At 43.9% G+C, this 22,562-nt stretch overlaps 1 protein-coding gene across 2 annotated transcripts in view; it reads left to right on the plus strand.

Moving 5' to 3' along the window:
- The window catches only part of ASAP2 (ArfGAP with SH3 domain, ankyrin repeat and PH domain 2), a 191,293-nt gene that overhangs the window by 106,707 nt on the left and 62,024 nt on the right, over positions 1–22,562 (plus strand). For both annotated transcript variants that reach the window (XM_050950703.1, XM_050950705.1), the window contains exons 12-16: positions 6,780–6,867; positions 10,759–10,807; positions 10,919–11,085; positions 13,513–13,646; positions 14,317–14,411. In XM_050950703.1, coding sequence (XP_050806660.1) covers positions 6,780–6,867; positions 10,759–10,807; positions 10,919–11,085; positions 13,513–13,646; positions 14,317–14,411 — 533 coding nt within the window. The remainder of the gene's footprint in view (positions 1–6,779; positions 6,868–10,758; positions 10,808–10,918; positions 11,086–13,512; positions 13,647–14,316; positions 14,412–22,562) is intronic.

Here is a 22,562-nt window from a genome sequence, read left to right on the forward strand (position 1 = left end):
TTGGTAAGGCCCCTTATACCGGCGCTATGAGCAGGCGGTACTCAGGGGCTCTAGAGCCGATCTGATGGATACCACTAAGGGAAAAATGCTGGCAACTGTGCCTGGAGTATGCACACATCTGTGGTTTTTTTTGTTTTTTGTTTTGTTTTTTTTCCCCTCACCCCACTCCCAACACACTGGTGGTCAGGTCCACTTCTGAAAGCGCTAGAGAGTAACATCTTTGGTCTACTTTTGCTGATAGAGGGCAAACGCCTGGATCTGCTGGAAAGAAAAGTCTTCTCATTATCCAGCCTCCCTTTCAGGATAGCCCATTACCAGGCGCTAATAGTTAAATACAATTTCCTGATCTACGCCAAGTTTGAGGAGTTTATTGACAGCCTTCCACAGCAGGACTGAGCTCGTTTTCTGATAGACAAAGGCAAACTCATAGCCAGGACCACTCTCCAATCTGTAATTGATGCTGCTGCTATTTCCTCTAGAGCTGTAGCTACTGCCATTGTCCACAGGGAATCATGCCTCCATGGGGTTGCATAAGGAGGTCCAGAATACCATCAAGGACCTCCCCTTTGATGAATCACACCTTTTCAACCAGAAGACAGATGACTCCCTCCATGCCATGAAGGATTCTAGGGCTACCCTCCACTTGCTTGGTATATACACGCTTGCCCCTAAGAGGAAGTTTCACAGCTCATTGGTCTAGATCTAGACATATGGCTCAGCAGTTTTTCCATCAGAGACCCTATGAGCCACTACATAAGAGATCGAGGGTTCAAAAGTCCTGCTTCCCTTCACCCATTGCAACAGGTTCTGCATATCATTCTCTGCCTCCGTCTCCACATTATTTTTTGTGGGAACTCAAGAGTCACGAAACACTTAAGTCCAACACCTCATGACCCCCACCCACCATGTGTGGGTTGGCTAGCACTCTTATTGCATTCCAGGTGTTGAAAAACAACGGAAAGCCTTTGACAAGGTCCTTCACCAAAGGCTCTTACGTAAATTAAGCTGTCATGGGATAAAAGGGAAGGTCCTTTCATGGATTGAGAACTGGCTAAAAGACAGGGAACAAAGGGTAGGAATTAATGGCAAATTCTCAGAATGGAGAGGGGTAACTAGTGGTGTTCCCCAACGGTCAGTCCCAGGACCAATCCTATTCAATTTATTCATAAATGTCTGGAAAAAGGGGTAAACAGTGAGGTGGCAAAGTTTGCAGATGATACTAAACTACTCACGATAGTTAAGACCAAAGCAGACTGTGAAGAACTTCAAAAAGATTTCACAAAACTAAGTGATTGGGCAACAAAATGGCAAATGAAATTTAATATGGATAAATGTAAAGTAATGCACATTGGAAAAAATAACCCCAACTATACATACAATATGATGGGGGCTAATTTAGCTACAACGAGTCAGGAAAAAGGTCTTGGCGTCATCGTGGATAGTTCTCTGAAGATGTCCACGCAGTGTGCAGGGACTGTCAAAAAAGCAAACAAGATGTTAGGAATCATTAAAAAGGGGATAGAGAATAAGACTGAGAATATCTTATTGCCCTTATATAAATCCATGGTACGCCCACATCTCGAATACTGTGTACAGATGTGGTCTCCTCACCTCAAAAAAGATATTCTAGCACTAGAAAAGGTTCAGAAAAGGGCAACTAAAATGATTAGGGGTTTGGAGAGGGTCCCATACGAGGAAAGATTAAAGAGGCTAGGCCTCTTCAGCTTGGAAAAGAGGAGACTAAGGGGGGATATGATAGAGGTATATAAAATCATGAGTGATGTTGAGAAAGTGGATAAGGAAAAGTTATTTACTTAATCCCATAATACAAGAACTAGGGGTCACCAAATGAAATTAATAGGTAGCAGGTTTAAAACAAATAAAAGGAAGATCTTCTTCACACAGCGCACAGTCAACTTGTGGAACTCCTTACCTGAGGAGGTTGTGAAGGCTGGGACTATAACATTGTTTAAAAGAGAACTGGATAAATTCATGGTGGCTAAGTCCATAAATGGCTATTAGGCAGGAAGGGTAAAGAATGGTGTCCCTAGCCTCTGTTCATCAGAGGATGGAGATAGATGGCAGGAGAGAGATCACTTGATCATTGCCTGTTAGATTCACTCCTTCTGGGGCATCTGGCATTGGCCACTGTCGGTAGATAGATACTGGGCTAGATGGACCTTTGGTCTGACCCGGTACGGCCATTCTTATGTTCTTACAAGTAGGTGCTGAATGTCATCCATTCTGGCTATATGATAGAGTTTGCATCCCTACCTCCTCCAAAAAAACCCTCTTTGCCCACTTCAGGGACCCCTGTCATGAGAGTATTCTCGAACAAGAGGTGAACTACTTACTGTAGCAAGGAGCAATAGAACATATCCCTTCTCAGTACCAGGGCAGAAGGTTTTACTTGACTTACTTCCTGGTACCCAAAAAGAAGGGCGGTTGGAGACCAATTCTTGACCTCCGCCATCTCAACCACTTCATTCACAGGCTCAGATTTTGCATGGTCACATTGGCAGCTATAATCTCATCTTTAGGAAAAACTATGTGATTTATAGCTCTTTTTATGAAGGACGCTTACTTTCACATAGACATTTATCCTGCCCACAGACGCTTCCTCAGCTTCATGGTGGGTTCCGACTATTTTCAGCACAGAGGACTCCTTTTCGGAATAGTGTCAGAGGGGTAGCCGGGTTAGTCTGGATCTGTAAAAGCAGCAAAGAATCCTGTGGCACCTTATAGACTAACAGACGTTTTGGAGCATGAGCTTTCGTGGGTGAATACCCACTTCGTCAGATGCATGTAGTGGAAATTTCCAGGGGCAGGTATATATATACATATGCAGGCAAGCTAGAGATAATGAGGTAGTTCAATCAGGGAGGATGAGGCCCTGTTCTAGCAGTTGAGGTGTGAAAACCAAGGGAGGAGAAACTGGTTTTGTAATTGGCAAGCCATTCACAGTCTTTGTTTAATCCTGAGCTGATGGTGTCAGCTCAGGATTAAACAAAGACTGTGAATGGCTTGCCAATTACAAAACCAGTTTCTCCTCCCTTGGTTTTCACACCTCAACTGCTAGAACAGGGCCTCATCCTCCCTGATTGAACTACCTCATTATCTCTAGCTTGCCTGCATATGTATATATATACCTGCCTCTGGAAATTTCCACTACATGCATCTGACGAAGTGGGTATTCACCCACGAAAGCTCATGCTCCAAAACGTCTGTTAGTCTATAAGGTGCCACAGGATTCTTTGCTGCTTTTCGGAATAGACTCTCCCCAGAGTCTTTTGCCAAGATATTTTTGGTAGTAGCAGCCCATGTGAGACATTGTGGTCCCATTATCTTCCTCTGCCTCGACAACTGGCACCAAGTCCCGCCAGGAAGTCGATGCATCAGCTCGCTGGGAGTCAGCATAAACATGGGAAAATGTGTTGTGTTGTTCTCTCCTCCCTCCCACCAGTCTTTGAACTTCATCAAGGCAAACTTGAATTCTGTCACTGCAAGAGAGTTCCTGCCCAGGACAGGTTCCAGGCCATGAGCAAATCATAGCTCACCTCGCAAACAAGGCTGAAATACAGGTCAAGTCCTATATGTGTCTCCTAGGTCATATGGCCTCATGCACCTACATCACCCCATTTTGAAGACTCCACCTTTTGTTGCCTTCAGACGTGGCTGTAATCAATATCATGTCTCCTTTGCTGTGGTCGACAAATCCTCATCAGGTATGCGTGGGCGTACCCTTTCACCCTTCCTCTCCAGACAGGACCATTATTACAGATGCATCCCTATGAGATTGGGGAGCCCACATGAACAGCCACACTGCACAAGATACCTGGATGTCTTGAGAGTTCAGGATGCTCATCAGTATTCTGGAGTTGTGTGCAGTCCAGAAGGCATGTGAGTCCTTTCTTCCATTCATCTACACTCAGCATGTCCTTATAAATGTCAGACAACGTTAAGACTGTCTTCTACATCAGCAAGCTGGGTGGAGTGAGATCCACCTCCCTGTGTGCAGAAGCAATCAGCCTCTGGAATTGGTGCATCAGCAATCAAATCACCCTATCAGCAACCTACCTTCTGGGAAAGCAAAGTCTGCTTGCAAATTCCCATAGCAGACATTTTACAGTCAACCATGAGCGGGAGGTCCATGACTTGGTACTGTCCAATATTTTCATTCTTGGGGGAACCCCAACCAGGGATCTTTCACCTCTCAAGAAAACAGAAAATGCACCACATATTGCTCCAGAGGAGCTCTTCGTCACAACTCCCAGTGTGATGCTCTGTATCTTCCTTGGTCAAACCACCTCAATTATGCCTTCCCTCTGCTACCGCTCCTGCCATGAGTTCTATGCAAAATCTATCAGGACAGAGAAGGGGTCATCTTGATCCTGGGCCCTTCTGGTTTCCCAACCTCCTTTGCATGTCATCTCAACCACCAATCATCGTCCCAACATTTCCCAAGCCCCTGACCCATTGGAACAGCAAGATGAGGCAACCTGAGCTGTGTCCACTCCACCTCAGGTCTTGGTATTTGGATGGGCATCATCCTTAGAACGTTCATGTTCCACAGCTATATGAGAAACCCTCTTTAATAGTAAAAAGGACTCTACTAGAAAACATAACTTAATTAAGTGAAAGTGCTTTCTTTTTGGGCCCATCAAAGTGGCATTCTCCCAGAAACTGCACATATTCCTCTCATCTTGTACCATATCCTATCTTTGAGGATATCGGGTTTGTCCATCAGCTCCTTCCGAGTCCACTTGGCTGTGATCAGTGCCTATGATCCACTTTCTTGGGACTACTTGATCTTCACACATCCACAGACAAATAGATTCTGCAAAGGTTAATAACTTTCCCACCTATTCAGAAGCCTACTCCCCAGTGGGACTTAAACACTGTTCTTTCAGTACTCACATGTCCCCACTTTGAACCTTTAGTTTCTTGCTTCATGTGTCTCCTTTTCAGGAAGATTGCTTTTCATGTAGCCATCATCTCAGCTAGAAGGGTTGGCGAATTTGGAACAATGATAGCAGATCCTCTGTACATTGTATTCCATAAGGATATGGTTTCATCGCATCTACTCCCCAGATTCACCTCTGAGTAGTTTTGGAATTTCACCTTAACCAATCATTCACTTTTCTGTGTTTTTCCCAAAACTGCATGCTTTTTACCTGCAGAGAACAAATCAGTTGGGAAGTACCTGAGACTATTCATTGTTATAGCAGAGTCAGAGGGTGTGTCCTCTCTATGCTGAGAATCTCCAAATGGATCTCTGGCTGCATTCTCTTCCATCAGCTATCGAACCTCCCTCACCCTCACTACTCCCCATGGGGTAAGATTTCATTCCACCCGAGGGTAAGCAACAACTGTGGCATCTCTTCAGAAGGTACCACTCCTGGACATCTGTAAAGCGGCCACATGGGGCTCTGTTCACATTTCTCTGGTGCAGTATGCATGCATAACCCACAGTGGAATACAGATAGGGACCACCCATCTCAAAGAACCTCCAGTTATATGTAAATAATATCCTCATACCAGCTTGGTTTTATAAAATTTGTTTGCATATTGTAAAGCCTTATTTTCTTGTATCAGATTGATAGGTTAAACTGATAACCATGCTTATTCTTATGACCTGTTAAGTTCTTTTCGATCTATGTTATGCATTATTCTGTCTTTGCAAATTTCTTTACCAGATTATTTAAATTAATTTTGGTCCACAGAAGCAATAACTTCTCTCATTTAATTTGATTTCTGATTTAATTGCTCTAGGAAAGTGTATAGATAGTTTTTGTTTGTAGTGATGTGTGTGATTCCTGGATTTCAGCCATCAAGATGGTGTCCTCATACACTGGAGGGAGGGGGAGCTATTTTGGGGAGAAAATTGATAAATTTTTTGACATCTCCGTTGCCCTTTTACGTTTTTTTTTTTTAGGAAGACCTATTGTTAGATTTTACTTTTAATGAAACATGCCACTTTTATTCAAAGAGAAATTGATAATGGGAAAGAGGATCCCTGTCTGGAAGTGCTGAATCTTGGGACTACATACTATTTTGATTGTCTTGCTTTTAGGATGTCTTTGGTAGCTCATCCTGCGCTCTTCCCCCGCCCCTCCCCCGAAAAAAAGGAAAGAAAAGAAAAAGAAGAGTATATGCTTATTTTTAGAGAGTTCTGTAGTGAACTGTTTATTCTCCAGCAGTGTGGCTTTATAATATATGGGAGAGAAGAGAATTACTTGTTTTTCTAAAGGAACTATAGTAATAATAATAGTAGAGCCACACTTTCCCTCCCTCCTGCCTACTAGAAGTAGTAATGGAAATATTACTAGAATGGAAATGATTTCATTTGATGAGAAATATTCTACTGATCAAGGCAGCTATTGCCTTTGTTATGTCTGTTCCCTTCAGACAATTATTACGGTAAGTTAACCAGAGGTGATTTATAAAATGGTACTAGACTCATCCTTTACAGTTAGACTCCCTTCACTTTCACCCTACACCTAATTACACCCATTCTGTCAATAGGTAAGGGAGTCTAGGTTACGTACTCGGGAACTAGAAAAAAATATAAATTAAAGTATTCCTTGCCCTACTCTTGTCTGATACCCCAAAAATATGGGTGCTAGCCAGTTTTGGAAACTTTGTGGTCATACTCAGATGTCTTGTAATAGAATAGTATGCTTAGCTGCAGGCAGATTCTACCTACAGACAAGCAAATTCTTAATCCATATGCATCTTACTAAGGGATATTACTTTGTGTGTTTTTTATCTTTAAATAGGCTAACCGACCTCCTGCAAAACTCAATCTGTTAACTTGCCAAGTGAAAACAAACCCAGAGGAGAAAAAATGTTTTGACCTCATATCACGTAGGTTTGTTGTTTAGTTCCTTAGGTCTTTACCTCTAGTAAACATCCAAGGTTCAAAGATTATTTCAGAAAATGTATCAGATTTAAAATATTAGTTTAATGTATGTGCAATATGTTACCGTTATGACATTCCCTCTTTAAAACTCTTTGCCTTTCATCTCTTTCTCATAATGTTTCTTACTAAACTTGTTCATTCGCAAAACTATTCATATTTAAACATGGGCTTGTTCCTTCATTTCACATTATCTTACATCATCCTTCAGTGGGGTCACAGTGCTGAAGTAGTAACAACTGCAATGTTTCCAAGATCAGTTATGATGTCCTAATTGGAGAGTAATTAGTTCAATACAGACTCAAACAAAAGACTTAGAGCTGTGACAGAAAATTTCTTTATTAAATTATATTAGTGTCGTTAATAATCACAGAAAAAGCAATGAAAAATACTTTTCCTAAAAATTAATTTGATTTTGATTGATTGATTTTGCTTAATTGTAAAATGCCCAAATTAAGGATACAAAATATCAACATTAAAGACTTGTATTATAAAACTTATACTAGGATTAAATGTAATTGAATAGTGGAGTTTTTTCTTTTGTTTGAGTATTCTGAATATTTTTATGTTGTTTTTATTAAGTTAATAAAATGCATGCGGTACATATTACAAGAATATGTACATGTATACTATAAAATGGGTGAAACTTACAATTTTTTCCTATGTTACCTATCATTAATATCTCAAATGTACACAGTGGACCAAATTTTCTGCGTGTTTAAGTGGGGGAAATGCTATTGAAATCAATGGACCTGTATCTGTTTACACCAGCAAAAATATGGCTTTCATATTCAGCTTTATCCCATTGAAATGTTCATTTTCTGTTTTTATATAAACGTAACAAAGAACGAACCATAACATAGTAAAACCTTTTTCCAGGATTGAGGCGGGGGGAAGGAGGAGGAAACTAAAAATAGATTCACGTGTTCCAAATGGAGTGGCTGACATAATGGACTGATCCACTGTAGAGTTCCAACTTTTATATCTAGAATGGATGTAACTTTTCAGATATATTAAGAGTAAATCTTGTAGGCCAGTATCTCTGTTGACTTCCTCAAACTAAAAATATATTGTAATCTGTACAGTGTTACACTTGAATAATTCAAGGCCAGGGTCTCATTTTTTTTTAATAACTATCCTGTTTACCAGTAACCAAAGCTGTTAACTCCTCCACAAGAAGGTGCACCTTAATAACTTCTGGTATTTTTATTTTGTTTTTAAACCCAGTTGTTTCCTGATAAAATATAATTGCACAATTAGCTTTTTTTGCTTTTGGAAACCTCTGGATTATTTTATACCAGTGTGTGTCCTCTACCCCTATGTTTAAGATTTTGAATAAAAGAGTCATGTTTAACTACTTTACAAATAATCAGTCTAGACCTAGCTACATACATGGGATAGACCCTAATTCTGCAATTTAGTCATCTGAGTAGATTCCTGTTTCCCTGCAGAATTCCATTGATTTCAAGTCACTGAGGTTTTGCAGGGACTTAAGGCAGGTTTTCACTACCCACCGGATTGGCGGGTAGTGATTGATCTATCGAGGGTTGATTTATTGTGTCTAGTGTAGACTCAATAAAATCGATCCCCGATTGCACTCCCCGTTGACTCTAGAACTCCGGCTCACGAGAGGAGGAAGTGGAGTTGACGGGGGAGCGGCAGCGGTTGACTTGCCGCCGTCCTCATGGCCAGGTAAGTCGACCTAAGATACGCCGAGTTTAGCTACACTATTTGCATAGCTGAAGTTGTGTATCTTAGGTTGATCCCCCCTCCGCTAGTGTAGACTTGGGCTCGGAGTTCTGCTCACACAGAATTAATTGCAAGACAAGGGACTTTGTTTGCTAACATTAAAAATTTTATCAAAAAAGACACACATTTTTTTACCTTAATATTTAACTAAGTTGTGGTATCAAGGGGTAAAATTTCCAGAAGTGCCTATGTGACGTTGGAGCCTAGTCCCATTTTCAAAAGTGACTTTAGCATTTAGGAGCCTAAGTCCCACTGACTTTCAGTGAGGCTTAATTTCTTAAATCATGAAAGCACTTCAGAAATTTTTACCTTGTATTGTTATTTGTTTTGGTGTACAAGTTATGAATTATAATGATGATTTGCATCACTCTTCAATAAGCACTGCACCCTTCCACACCTTTGCTCCTATGTCTTTCTCTTTTCTTTCCTTCTACTCTGCCTCTTATAGTTTCTTTATTTTCCATTCTCTTTCCAAAGCTGTATTTGCTGGTTGGCAGTGGGTTTCAACAGCACTTATCGAACATAGCACCGGCTTGTTGATTTTTTTTTCTTCCAATTTTTTAAAAAAGAAAAACAAAAGATTTGGAATTTTAAATTCAATCTTATTTTGTCTTTTTAAGTAAAAAGCAAACATACTGAAGTGCTTATCTTGGGGAAGAGGCATAACCTCAAATGTAATTCCATCTCCTTTTTCCCTCCTTCATTTGGTATCCACTCTCCATAATTTTGGCAACATTCTTGATCCTGAATTTTGTCTTTATATAATTTGCTTGCAAAACTGCCTATCACCACTTCTTTACCACTGCCTCTACTCAACTGTTGATGTCATCGTTTATATTTTCATCTCCTCTCACCATATCTGTTGCACCTCCCTTCTCTGTGAATTCCCAAGTCCCACTTCATCAGCATATGCAGACTATTGCTGTGGACCTTATCCCATGTACAGAGAAGAGTAGTCACCTCATAATTTCCCCCAATCATTCCACTGTTTCTTTTTATATTAGGATTCAGTTACAAAAAATGCCCTCTTTTGTGTTAAAACCCTCTGCAGACTTGCTCCAGCCTACATTTAAAATTCAGCACCTATTTACCCTGTTTCTCACTAGGTACTGGCTTCCTTTCTGTCCCTTCACACAATCTCACCGTTCTTGGCATGAGAGCCTTCTCTACAGTTTCTCTCAGCTGGAACAGCTTTTTCCTTATCTCTGTGCCTTGATGACTTTGCCACTCATGTAAATGATAGATGAAATCCTCTTTTTCTCTGTTTCTTGCTTTACTTACATAATTCTTCTTCTCCTTTAGCTGTTTTTTTGTTTGCATTAATTCTATATTCTGTATTACATAACTCTTTAAAATTTTTATTTCTTTTCCAAGGACATAGTCAATTGTAAATTTGTTATTATAGAATTATGGTAATGATGTTATAGTTATCGAAGCAGAGGAAAGTCCTTAATGTCCGATTTTTTTAAATATTTGCATTTGGTTGAAATTCCTAATATCTGCTCTTAGTGCAGAGGTGAACTTTTGTGTGTGTGTGCCTGAAAACTTTAATAAAAGTCCATTAGGCCATTTTTGAGTTACCAAGGCAGAAAATTCACTCATAAATTTTCAGATCCTTCTTATGTGCTCAGATGACTTAAAAAAAAAATTGTTTGGCTTTTTTTATTCGCTCCCCATGGACTTGTCTTCACTTGTCTTCTTTGCAAAAGTTATTATTTTATCCTGTGGCTTGTATGGTAAAGGCACAACTTCTAAATGATGAAGTCAGTTTCTAAAGGAAGACAGCTGCTATTTTAAAAACTGCAATATGAAGGCGCAGTGAGGATGGCTTCTAAACAAAGATGTAAATATATAATATACATAATATCGGTAAAATCCACCCCTATCCAGAAGGTCTGTTGAACCACTTAAGACCTCCACACAGTGGTGAATGTCACCTAAATGTGATTTTTTTTTCCCCACCCAATTACCGCCTTTCCAGTGGTGAGAAAAGAAAGGTCAATAGTCAATTATAAGCAAATTATAGCATTTTTGAGACCATATCTCTATATTCAGTATTCAATATTGGGTCAATATATATTGTTATGCAGATGACAGAACCTATCACTTTCAAGCAGAAGATGAACAAGAGTGTCAAATGTGAGTTACTTCACTACTTTTGTTTCTGGTGTTGCTATTCTACTGTTACGTTTCATTAAACTTTAGACGCCTATAACATTTTGAACAGCAAAATATTGCTATTGTTTTTAGATGGACATCTGTGCTACAGAACAGCAAAGAAGAAGCTTTAAATAATGCATTCAAAGGTGATGATAACACAGGAGAAAATAATATTGTCCAAGAACTGACAAAAGAAATTATATCTGAGGTTCAGAGGATGACAGGAAATGATGTGTGTTGTGACTGTGGAGCACAAGGTGACTAATTTAAAGTATTCTTTCAGTACATTTCTAATTGGTAAAATTATATTTCTATTAAGAGTGTTTAAGCTGTTGATTGATATTATTCCCTTTTCTCTTGAATTCAGTTACCTATCTAGCAGAATACGCTAATAGCGTAATTGTAGAAGTTCATTAAATGGATTTGCTATATCCTATTGTCAGTTTAAAAAAAAGCTTTTTGCCTTTCTCCTATAGATTCTGATAATTAGCCAGGCTAATGTTACTTTTGATGCAGTAATTACAATATATATTATCGTTGAGCCCTCCATTATATAATTTAAATTTTACTGTAAATTCGGTAAAACTGGAAGTCACACTAGGATATTACATACATTCTGTTAATAATTTTTGTTAATATTTATTTTTTAATTGTTCTGTTTGACTTTGAGAACTGGCCAGAGGATGATTCTGAGACTGTACGCTCATTTGAAAACAGTGCACCTGCTTTCCTGTGCTTTGCAGTGTGTAATTTTCCCTCTTGATTGGTATTGTTGATCAGTGAAATTCTGTTGTAATCCTTTTTAAACAGTTTTTAATTCCTGCTGTTCCCACTTTCTTCTATATGACATAGCTCAGAAGCACTACTTCCTTTAGTGACTGTCACTTTAGCTGAAAACACCAGATCTTGTTTTTCTTTTCGTTTCACTGATCTGAATCAGTAGTAACTCAATTAGTTAGTTTGATGTATAACTGTGTAGCATGACAGGCACTCACTGCTGCTGTGCCTCCTGCTGGTCATCCGGGAATTAGCTCAGTTCCAGCCTCGGGGCGCCTCCTGTTAGCTGGTGTCTTCCTACTGGTGCCTACTTTCTCCTGATCTCCACCACTGAGCACTTCAGGCTCTCTGTCCCTCCCAGACCCTGGTGCCCCTTACCTTGTGGTGCTGCCCCACAGCAGTGCCCCCACACTCTGGGTCTTCCCTCCCAAGGACACCTCAATCCCCTAAGCCCATCTCTCCTCAGTGACCCACTGCCAGTCCTTGTCTAGCCCCTTCCCTCAGGGGCAAACTGCAGTCTGAAGTGGCCACTCATCATCGGCAAAGGGTTTGGACCTGCCGTCTTTCTGGCCCCAGATGCTTCCCTGCAGCCCTACTACCTCCCCTGGCCTTTAGGAAGACCTCAGCCTGGGGACTCACCAGGCTAGAGCTCCCCAGCTCTGCCTGCCTTTTCCCAGCCCTGCCCTGTCTCAGGGCTTGGCTACACTGGAGAGTTGCAGCGCTGCTGGTGGGTTTACAGCGCTGCAACTTACTCACTGTCCACACTTGCAGGGCACATACAGCGCTGCATCTCCCTGGCTGCAGCGCTGGCTATACTCCTGCTCTGCCTGGGGTTTAACGATTGCAGCGCTGGTGATGCAGTGCTGCTCCGCCGGTGTGGCCACCAAAAGCGCTGTAATTGGCCTCCAGAGGTATTCGGAGGTATCCCAGAATGCCTGTTCAGCCACTCCCAACAGCGCTGCAAATGCTGCAGATGTGGCCGCACTGCAGCGCTGGTAGCTGTCAGTGTGGCCACACTGCAGCGCTTTCCCTACACAGCTGTACGAAGACAGCTGTAACTCCCAGCGCTGTACAGCTGCAAGTGTAGCCATACCCTCTGATACCCTGCTTACACTCCCAGGCAGCCCAGTTCTCTCTGCTCCTCAGCTGGAGCAAGAGTCTCTTACTCCCTCAGCCTGACCTTTTATCAGGGTCAGATGGACCCTAATTGGGTATGGCCACCCTGGTGGCTGTTTACCCAACCAGCCTCGCTTGGCTGCCTTTAACCTTTTTCTAAGTGGAGCGGGATGACCACCCACTACAAACTGGTATGAGAAGAGTCAGTCCTCCTGCCTCTGAAAGGGCTAGTTCAGTGGAGCTGGGGTCAAACGTTAAAGAGTTACAGTACTGTTTAGATCTTAACAAATGAATGATTTTCATTTGAAGTGTAGGGAAAAGAAGAAAGGGAGAAAGTTGTGGAGAGATGAGTATTAGGTAGAGAGAGATTCCTTAATCTCTCTGTAATGTTTTCTTGAGGATCCTTTGTGTCATGGTGAAGTATTTATTTTCATGTTACTGCTGTTGCCCTTAGACTAAAATATATACTCCAGAAAACAAAAATGGGCAGCTAGGTATTATTATTACTTATATTACAATAGCAGCCTCAGGCCCTAATATGGAGTTTTGTCCCATAATGTTAGCTACTGTACAAATACAGCCCCCAATCCTGCAAAGACTGAGGCACATGAGTAACTGTATACATAAGAGCAATTCCATTAAGGGGCCACAGAGGTAGACACAGACTCCTTCCTAAGGAATTTAACATCTAAAGCTCACATTTTGACTTCATTTCCATATTATTAATCTTTACAGTGGAATCATTACCTAACCAAACTTTAGTTCTATGCTTTTTTTTTCCTTTGCTTCAGATCCTACCTGGCTTTCAACAAATCTGGGAATTCTGACTTGCATTGAATGTTCAGGAATCCATAGAGAACTTGGTGTTCACTACTCCAGAATGCAGTCACTCACATTAGATGTGCTGGGAACATCTGAACTTTTGGTAAATGTTTTTATTAATTTATAAAATCGTAGGAAAATAGTGAGCAAGTTCCACTCCCTGTATATTTTTGTCATTTTAATTGTATTCTTTCAGACTTTGAAGTTACTTCTTGAAAAATACAAGCAAGAAATGTTCCTTTCTCAAATTAAAGTTCACTGGAAAACATTGTATTACTGAAGAAACTGTTTGTCTGGTATTAGAATTTGTATTAATAAAAGAGTGATTGTTTTTGGTGCTTAACAGGGCTGTCTTTACAGTAAGTTCCTTTTAAAAAAGAATACAACTATATGGCACTTAAATAGTGCCTTTCATGTGAGGAATTCAGGTACTTCTGCACTGTTTACCTCTAACTTTACGTTGAATCTTTCAGCAGAGAATTTCAAAGTGTTTTTTAAACTTCAAGAAAATCCATTTAAGTTAACTTCAATGGGCTTTGGATCAGGTACTTAATCGTGAAGACAACTCTTGAGGGAAAGGAAGGTATTGTCTCGGTTTTAGAGATGGGTAAACTGAGACCCATATAACTTGTTCAAGGTCAAACAGTCAGTCGCAGAGCTAGGACTAAAACCCCCAAGTCCTGATTTCCATTTATCTTGTTCTCTGACTACACAGTGCTTATGGCTAGTTACTGAACATATCTGTTTGAAACGTAGGTATTTATTTTTAACAGCTTGCCAAGAATATTGGGAATGCTGGTTTTAATGAAATTATGGAGTTTTGTCTGCCAGCTGATGAGACTGTCAAACCTAATCCAAGCAGCGATATGTAAGTATAGATCCTTTACTTGTTGAAAACAGAAAGTATTTAAATTGGCATCAGGAATGTCTTCTGTGCTGCTTAACGTGTTTTTGCACTCCATGTTGGGTGACTGTTGGTTTGATTTTCACCACAAATGTAAACCTTTTTCTGGTGCCTTAATGATCAGTAAAGTATGCATTCACCTCATTTCCCCCTACCTCTGATTCTGCAGTAGTGAAGGTTATGTGTTACTAAGTCCCTCCATTATACCTTACGAGTTATGGGACAAACTCACACTGACTGATGGGGATGTTGAAGTCCCCAGAGCATGGCTATAGTAGGAGACCAAGGATTGAAGCCCATGTTATCTCCTACACTGTTAAATACAAAAAGACACTAAAATGAAGAACAACCTACTGAGAAAAGAACAAGAGTACTTGTGGCACTTTAGAGACTAACAAATTTATTTGAGCATAAGCTTTCATGGGCTATAGCCCACTTCTTCAGATGCATAGAATGGAACATATATTGAGGACACACACACACACACACACACACACACACCATGAAAAGGTGGAAGTTGTCTTACTAACTCTGAGAGGCCAATTAAGTAAGAGAGAGAACTTTTGAAGTGATAATCAAGACAGTTTGATTCTCATATCAAACTGTCTTGATTATCACTTCAAAAGTTCTTTCTCTTACTTAATTGGCCTCTCAGAGTTGGTAAGACAGCTCCCACCTTTTCATGGTTTCTGTATGTGTATATATATCTCCTCAATATATGTTCCATTCTATGCATCCGAAGAAGTGGACTGTAGCCCGCGAAAGCTTATGCTCAGATAAATTTTAGTCTCTAAGGTGCCAGAAGTACTCCTGTTCTTTTTGCGGATACAGACTAACACAGCTGCTACTCTGAAGCCTGGTGAGAGTCACTGAGCACCTTCATTACCCAATGACTTTAACTGAAGGGCTCAGTACCTTGTAGAATCAGGGTCTGAAAGTCCCAGCTTCACCCACTCCCTTTCCCTACTGCATGAACTGAGAGAGAAAAAAATTGTCTCACGGTGAAGTGAGCTCCCTAAGAGTCAGAAGCTGCCCTGGCTCAGCAGTATGATATCAGGGAACGCTAGCCATCTGGCTTTTCTCTGTTGCCCACCATTTTTTTTAGTTTGGTGCTGTAAGGAAGATGCAATTTAACAGAAAACAAATTAAAAAACAAAGCTGTTTTTTCATATTAATGATTCATATCGATGAAAAGCATTTGCACTGTCATCTGTTTAAAGGATAGGAAATTAATCTGTGTGATACAGCTCATCTGCCCAACTAAATCTCCTGGGATATGTGCAAAATAACAGTCTGCAAAAATACCAGATAATCTTTTTAGGCGGGTGGCCCAGATAAAACAATCTGTTGAGTTAAAAGCAACTTCTAACAAAACACTTCATATGAATCTGATTTTACATCTGAATTCTAATTGAAATTGTTACCCACCAACAGTTAAGAATGTGCATTCAACGGTTGTACTACAAATAACATTGTGAGGAACTCTCAAATAAATCTGAGAGGCTAAGCACTGTGAAAGAAAGGGGAAGGGTTAAACAAAATGAAAATCTAAGGACAAGAGAAGATTTTTGAAGCATACAAGCTTCCTGCTCCTTTGACAGCCTGATAGATAATGAAAAAATTAAAACCAGGAGAACAAGCTTTGAACAAAGCATACTTACTCTGATTGCCATCGCTCTTTCGGTAATCTGTAACAGATCATACATTAAATAATTCTTAACAGCAGATTTTAAAAACAATTAACTTCAAACTTAATAATGTAAAACAATAGAGTAGAAGCATAGAAGTGTTTTAAATTTGGTGCAGTTTTCAATTGTATTTGACTAAGTATTTGAAGATCACATTCTCTGTTCTTTAGATGTCTTGTTTGGAGCTGGTAATGTTGTAATACTGACCTCTTCATTTAGATATTAAATTATACAATACATTCATAGACTAACTTAAAGAAGAAGAAAAAGAAAGAGTAGACAGTTTCCAAATGTTGAAGGAATAATTACCTTCATTTTCAGTGACTCCATCCTGTATATCTACTCTGAATTGTCTAATCTATCAATTTTGATACACCCATTAGTATACTATCTAAGGCTTAAATTGTGGCTTTGGCACAAGCTCTCTATGCATAGGGTAGTATATATCTGCACCACCTCAAGACCACAACAGGTGAGGAATTATACCTCTGAGAGATACAATTCCCTCAATTTGCCGAGGGTCCCAGGTGGGCCGCGCTGAGATTGCTCAGTTAGGGCAAAGTGCAAAGAATGGGGCAGACAATCGCCAAAACTGGTTGTTATTTCTAATACTTTAGATTCACCAAGCCAGCAACAAAACAGCTTCCACAATACCTTACTGGTTACCCGGAAGCCAAAAGCACAGTTCCCTTAAAGGAACCCAGCCTTGGGCTTCCTCACAGATAGCCAAGTCAAATATGATGAGGATTACTGAAATCCTGGTCATTATACAAATAGTTATATCAGTCCCAAAGGATCAGACACATTACCCTCCAGGTTAATGAATATTTCAGATCCTGCCAAATTCTTATCAACTAAACTAAAATTTATTTAAAAAATGAGAGTGAGTATTGGTTAAAAGATCATTTTGCATGCCGACATGAATGGCGTTCTTAGGTCATTTTCATAGTAGAGATGGTGAGCTTTAGAATTGCAAAGAGTTCTTTCAGAATTAGTGGACATTGGACTGTACCTATGGACTATCAGGGTGATTCAGAATGGAACTGAAGAGCTCAGTCTTTTGGCTTAAACTTCCCCTGATAAAGCTTAAGCAGATCTGACATGAAAGGATTAGGTCCCAAGAGTTTTTTATAGTTTTCTGGCAAGCTCTGATAGTCTCTTGATAGCAAGAGTTCCTTGGGTGAAGAATAGTGTCTTTGAAGTAGAATTACCTATTTCCTATGTATACACAGGTAACTAGTTGCATTCATCAGCATAAGATAATTGTCAATTAAGCAATTTATAGACAGGTTACTACAAACTTCAGAGAGAAATATAGACAATGACATTAGTACATGCAAGTTCTTCGAGTGCTTGTTCACGTCCATTCCACATTAGGGTGTATGCGTGCCGCATGCACGAGTGTTGGAAACTTTTCCCTTAGTGGTACCCGCTGGGCTGGCGGGGCCCCCACCTGAGTGGTGCCACTGCGCCAGGCATATATACCCCCGCTGGCCTGACCCCCTCTAGTTCCTTCTTACTGTCCGTGGTGGTGTTGGAACAACCTCTTGCTCTCCTACAAGAAGCAATCCCTTAGCTTTAGAGTACTTAGCTGCTGTCTGTTCATTAGCATTCTGTTGTGTGGACACTTAATAGATTAGGTGCTTGGAGGCTTCCAGCACCTGCCCCGGGCTGTGGGGGCGGGAGGGGTCGGGGTGCAGGTCCACAGGCTTAAGGCTTGTGCCACGTGCCGCAAGCCTATGCTGGTTAGTGACCCCCTCGGCTCCTGTCTACGTTGCCTGGGGAAAGCACGCTAAACAGAGAGGTGTAAGATTAGCAAGGTTTTTAAGCCTAGAACAAAGAAAGAGAGAGATTTTTGCTTGAAGTAGTTCTTGATGGAGGCAGCGCTGCAGCCTCCTTGGTGCGGAGTGCCCCGGAGTTGTCAAGAGACCCGGTGCCGGGCAAGCACCGCAAGCCGTTGGCCCCAGAGAAAAGTAGGCCCTGGCACTGCTCATCCTCCCCAGTGCGGCCCAAGGCCAAGCCAAAAGAAGGGTGTGGACATTCCCCACAAAGGAGACCAGCACCATCTAAGGGCCCAGGCACCGGAAAGAGTGGGATGGACATTGTGCCGGCACTGGAGGCACCAGTGCCACAAGTCCCTCTGAATCCAGTCCTAAGTGAACTCAGTGAGGACAACTGGCTCGAGGGAGTAATGGATCAGCCCTCTATGCCTGGCACCTTTGAGGCAGCGAAGGACCTCATCAGGTTGTCAGTGAACCCCCTCCCAATCAGGAAGAAGTCTGCAGCACCCAAGGGGAAAGCCGGCAATGGTGTGCCATTCAAGGTCACTATCTCAGCATCACTCCTGCCGTTGGTCCCAGTGAGTGTCGAGTCTGCGGACTCTCAGTTACCCCTGACACAGAGGGAAGCCTTGGTACCGGAGACGAGTCAGTGCACGGGGTTAGTGCAAGGAACCCGAGGCTCTCTGGCACCCTCCAGAGACTGGCACCCTCCAGAGACTGGCACCAAGAGAAGGTGAGCTGACCATCGCCAAAGGCATCCAGAAGTCACCAGTCCAGATCTTGGGAGCACCGACATTGGTCCAGGTCCTGTGAGCAGCGATACCGGTCCTGATTGGCGAGAAGCTGCTCGGCGATATCCCGCCAGCACAGGTTGAATGCATTGCTGTGGCCTTTGTGCTCGGCGTCATCAGTCTGGTGCCGACTTGGGCCGATACAGTTACCCGCGCTGGGCACTGGACGGCAGAGATCACCAGGATGGGTGGCAACCCCAGTGGGGTCCACTGGGACACTGGCTCTTCTGGACCCCCTGGGCCTACCACCAGCGGCCAGGATCTCCCTCCAGGGCCAGCTACTCGGTGCACCAGTCCCGGTCCCCACACTGACGCTCCTCTGTGTGGGAAGCCACGGCATCCAGACTATCTGCGCCATCGCCAAGCGAGAAACTGGAGGAACCGGCATTGAGTCCGGTGCTGCCCAGGGTCAGCTGTCCAGGCCTGAGCTGGATGCCCCTCCTTCGGGGGAGGGGTACCAAGGGGATTAGCAGGAGGAAGTGGAGCAGCTGCTGATCTCGACATCCCCGGATGAAGCAGTGGCAGGCACAGCGGTATCAGGACCTCCTCCAATAGACCACAGAGTCCACCAAGAGCTTCTGCGTAAGGTTGCTCATAACTTGGGGTTGCAGGCCAAGAAGATGGTTGAGCAGGAGGACCCCATGGTGGACATCCTGAGCCCAGAGGGTCCATCCAGAATAACACTTCTGCTTATTAAGACCATACACTCGAACTATAAGACTATATGGCAGACCCTGGCCTCCAGCGCTCCAACAGCCAAAGGTGTGGAATTGAAGTACTTCGCCCTGTCAAAGGGGTACAACTTCTTGGTTTGCCACCCAAGCCCATATTTCCTGGTAGTCTCGGCAGTAAAGGAGAAAGAGCGCCATGGGCAGCAGGCCCCAGCCCCTAAGGCAAAGGAAGTGATGCGCCTGGACCTGTTTGGCAGGAAGGTGTATTCCTCAGGGGGCCTCCAGTTGAGGGTTGCTACCCAACAGACCATCCTCAATAGGCATAACTTCAGCTCCTGAGCAGCAGTGGGGAAGTTTAAAGACAGCCTCCCACAGGGTTCCCAACAGTAGTTTACGGCGCTGGTGGACGAAGGCAAGGCTGTAGTGAAGACCTCTCTCCAGGCCACCTTGGATTTGGCGGACGCGGCGGCCAGGACAGTCGCGTCTGGCATGGTCATGCGACACTCAGCATGGCTGCAGGAGTCAGGTCTGTCGCCTGAGGTACAGAACTCATTCCAGGACCTCCCCTTTGAAGGGTCCGGGCTCTTTTGGACCAGATGGACGCAAAGCTGCATAGCCTCAAGGACTCGGGGGCCACTCTGAAGTCGCTGGATATGCACACCCCGGTGACCAAAAGAAAGCCTTTCAATCCCCAGCTGCCTCCTCAGCATCGCTACTAACCTCGTCCTAGGCAGGAGCCCTACCACAGGCGAAATGGGGATAACAGCAGGTGGCGTAATGATGATAACAATAGCTCCAATAGGCCAGGCCAGAGCCAAGGCCAGCATATGTCTCAGCCCGGCCCTAAACCAGGCTTTTGAAGGTGCTGTCAAGGACAGCATACCGGACAATTGCCGGATCCATCCCCTTGCTTCCTGGATCGCCTGTCCCGCTTCTCCTGTGCGTGTCCAGTACTACGTCAGACCACTGGATGTTATGCACAGTGCAAAGTAGTTACAGGCTGCAGTTCTCCTCCCTGCCTATCCCCCACCTCTCTTCCCCGTCCCTCTTCAGGGACCCTTCTCATGAGCACCGCCTGGAAAAGGAGGTTTGCAAGCTCCTAGAGGCGGGTGTCAGTAGAGTTGGTACCGAAGGACTTAAGCGGAAAAGGGTTCTACTCCCTCTGCTTCCTCATTCCCAAGGCCAAAGGAGGCCTTTGGCCCATTCTGGACCTGCGCGGGCTCCACAAGTTCCTGGTCAAGGCCCAGTTCCGCATGGTCTCTCTGGGCACCATCATCTCTTCCCTGGATCCGGGGGACTGGTACGCTGCCCTCGACATGAAGGATGCGTACTTTCATATCACCATCCACTCAGCGCATCGCTGATTCCTGCGCCTCACTGTGAACCAAGAACATTACCGGTTCACAGTTCTCCTGTTTGGCCTAGCTGCGGCCCCACAGATGTTCACAAAATGCATGGTGGTGGTGGCAGCCTTCTTACTGAGGCAAAGGGTTTGAGTTTACCCGTACCTCGACGACTGGAGGTTCGGTCCCATGTGCAAGTGGCCCTGAGACTATTCCGCACACTGGGGTTCCTGGTCAACACTCCCAAGTCCACCCTCGTTCCAGTGCAGATAGTGGAATTCACAGGGGCAGTCCTAGATGCAGTACAGGCAAAGGCGAGCCTCCAAGTATCACGATTCCTGGCCATCCAGCAAGCAGTGAACTCCCTGTGCCAGTTTCCCACTACAACGGCCAGCTGCTGCCTGAGGCTGCTGGGCCACATGGCAGCATGCACACATGTGGTCAAGCATGCCAGACTGAAACTCAAGATGCTGCAGGCTTGGCTCACCCGTGTATACCTCCCAGGCAAGGACCCCCCTTGACTTGGTAGTGACAGCCCTGGAGGATGTGTTAGACTCCCTGCGGTGGTGGCTGTCCCAGACCGTGGTTTGTGAAAGCATCCCCTTTGCTGCACAACAACCAGACTTGACACTTGTGACAGACGCGTCAGACCTCAGATGGCGGGGCTCACCTAGGAGACCTTAGGACTCAGGGCTTGTGATCGGGAGCGGAGCGGTCGCTCCATATCAGTGTGAAGGAACTCAGGGCAATTTGTTTAGCCTGCTAGACTTTTCACGCTGCTTTGAGTGGTCACAGTGTGACAGTTCTGATAGACAAGATGACTGCCATGTTTTACATAAGCAGGGCGGAGCCCGTTCCTCACCGCTCTGCCACCAGGCTCTCCTCCTCTGGAACTTTTGCAGAGCCCATGCCATTCACCTCAAGGTGTCACGTCTCCTGGGGGTATGGAACAAACTGGCGGACCACCTCAGCAGGTCCTACTGCATGCATGAGTGGATGCTCAGAGCGGACGTCATGTATTTGCTTTTCCGCAAGTGGGTGTTTCCTCAGGTAGACCTGTTTGCTGCCGGGGCAACACCCAGTGCCCGCAATTCTTCTCATTCCAGGGCCGCAGCCCGGACTCAATAGCAGACGCATTCACAATCCCCCGCTTTCTCTGGTATACACGGTCCTGCTCAAGGTGTGCAGGAACGGGACAGGGGGCGGTTATCCTCATCGCCCCAGCCTCACCCCGCCAGCACTGGTTCACCACACTCCTGGAGCTGTCGGTGGAAGCTCCAGTAACCCTGCCCCTACACCGGGATCTCATCACGCAGGACGGAGGGCGGCTCCTCTACCCTGACCTGCAATCACTGCATCTGACGGCATGGAAGCTCTGTGGCTGAATGCTTTAGAGGGCCAGTGCTCCCTCCCTGTGCAGCAGGTTCTACTTGGTAATAGGAAGCCCTCTACCAAAGTGACTTACCTGGCCAAGTGGAAGAGGTTCTCGTGCTGGTGTGGGCCCCAACAGGTTCAGCCATGCCAGGCTCTGGTGCCTACAATTCTAGAGTACTTACTGCACCTCAAGCAGCAGGAGCTGGCTCCGTCCTTGATCAGAGTGCGTATGGCAGCCATCTCCGCCTTCCACCCGGGGTTTTCAGGGGGCTCGGAGTTCTCCCACCCAATGGTGGAGCGGTTCCTTAAAGGACTGGGGAGGGTGTTCCCTTACTCACGCCCCCCAGTCCCTCCATGGAATCTTAACTTTGTCCTCTCTAAGCTCATGGGGCCCCCGTTCGAGCCACTTGCCACCTGCTTCCTCCTCCAGCTTTCCTGGAAGGTGGCATACCTGATGGCCATTACCT

The sequence above is a fragment of the Gopherus flavomarginatus genome, chromosome 4 (genome assembly GCF_025201925.1).
Source record: "Gopherus flavomarginatus isolate rGopFla2 chromosome 4, rGopFla2.mat.asm, whole genome shotgun sequence".
Classification (NCBI taxonomy): domain Eukaryota; kingdom Metazoa; phylum Chordata; order Testudines; family Testudinidae; genus Gopherus; species Gopherus flavomarginatus.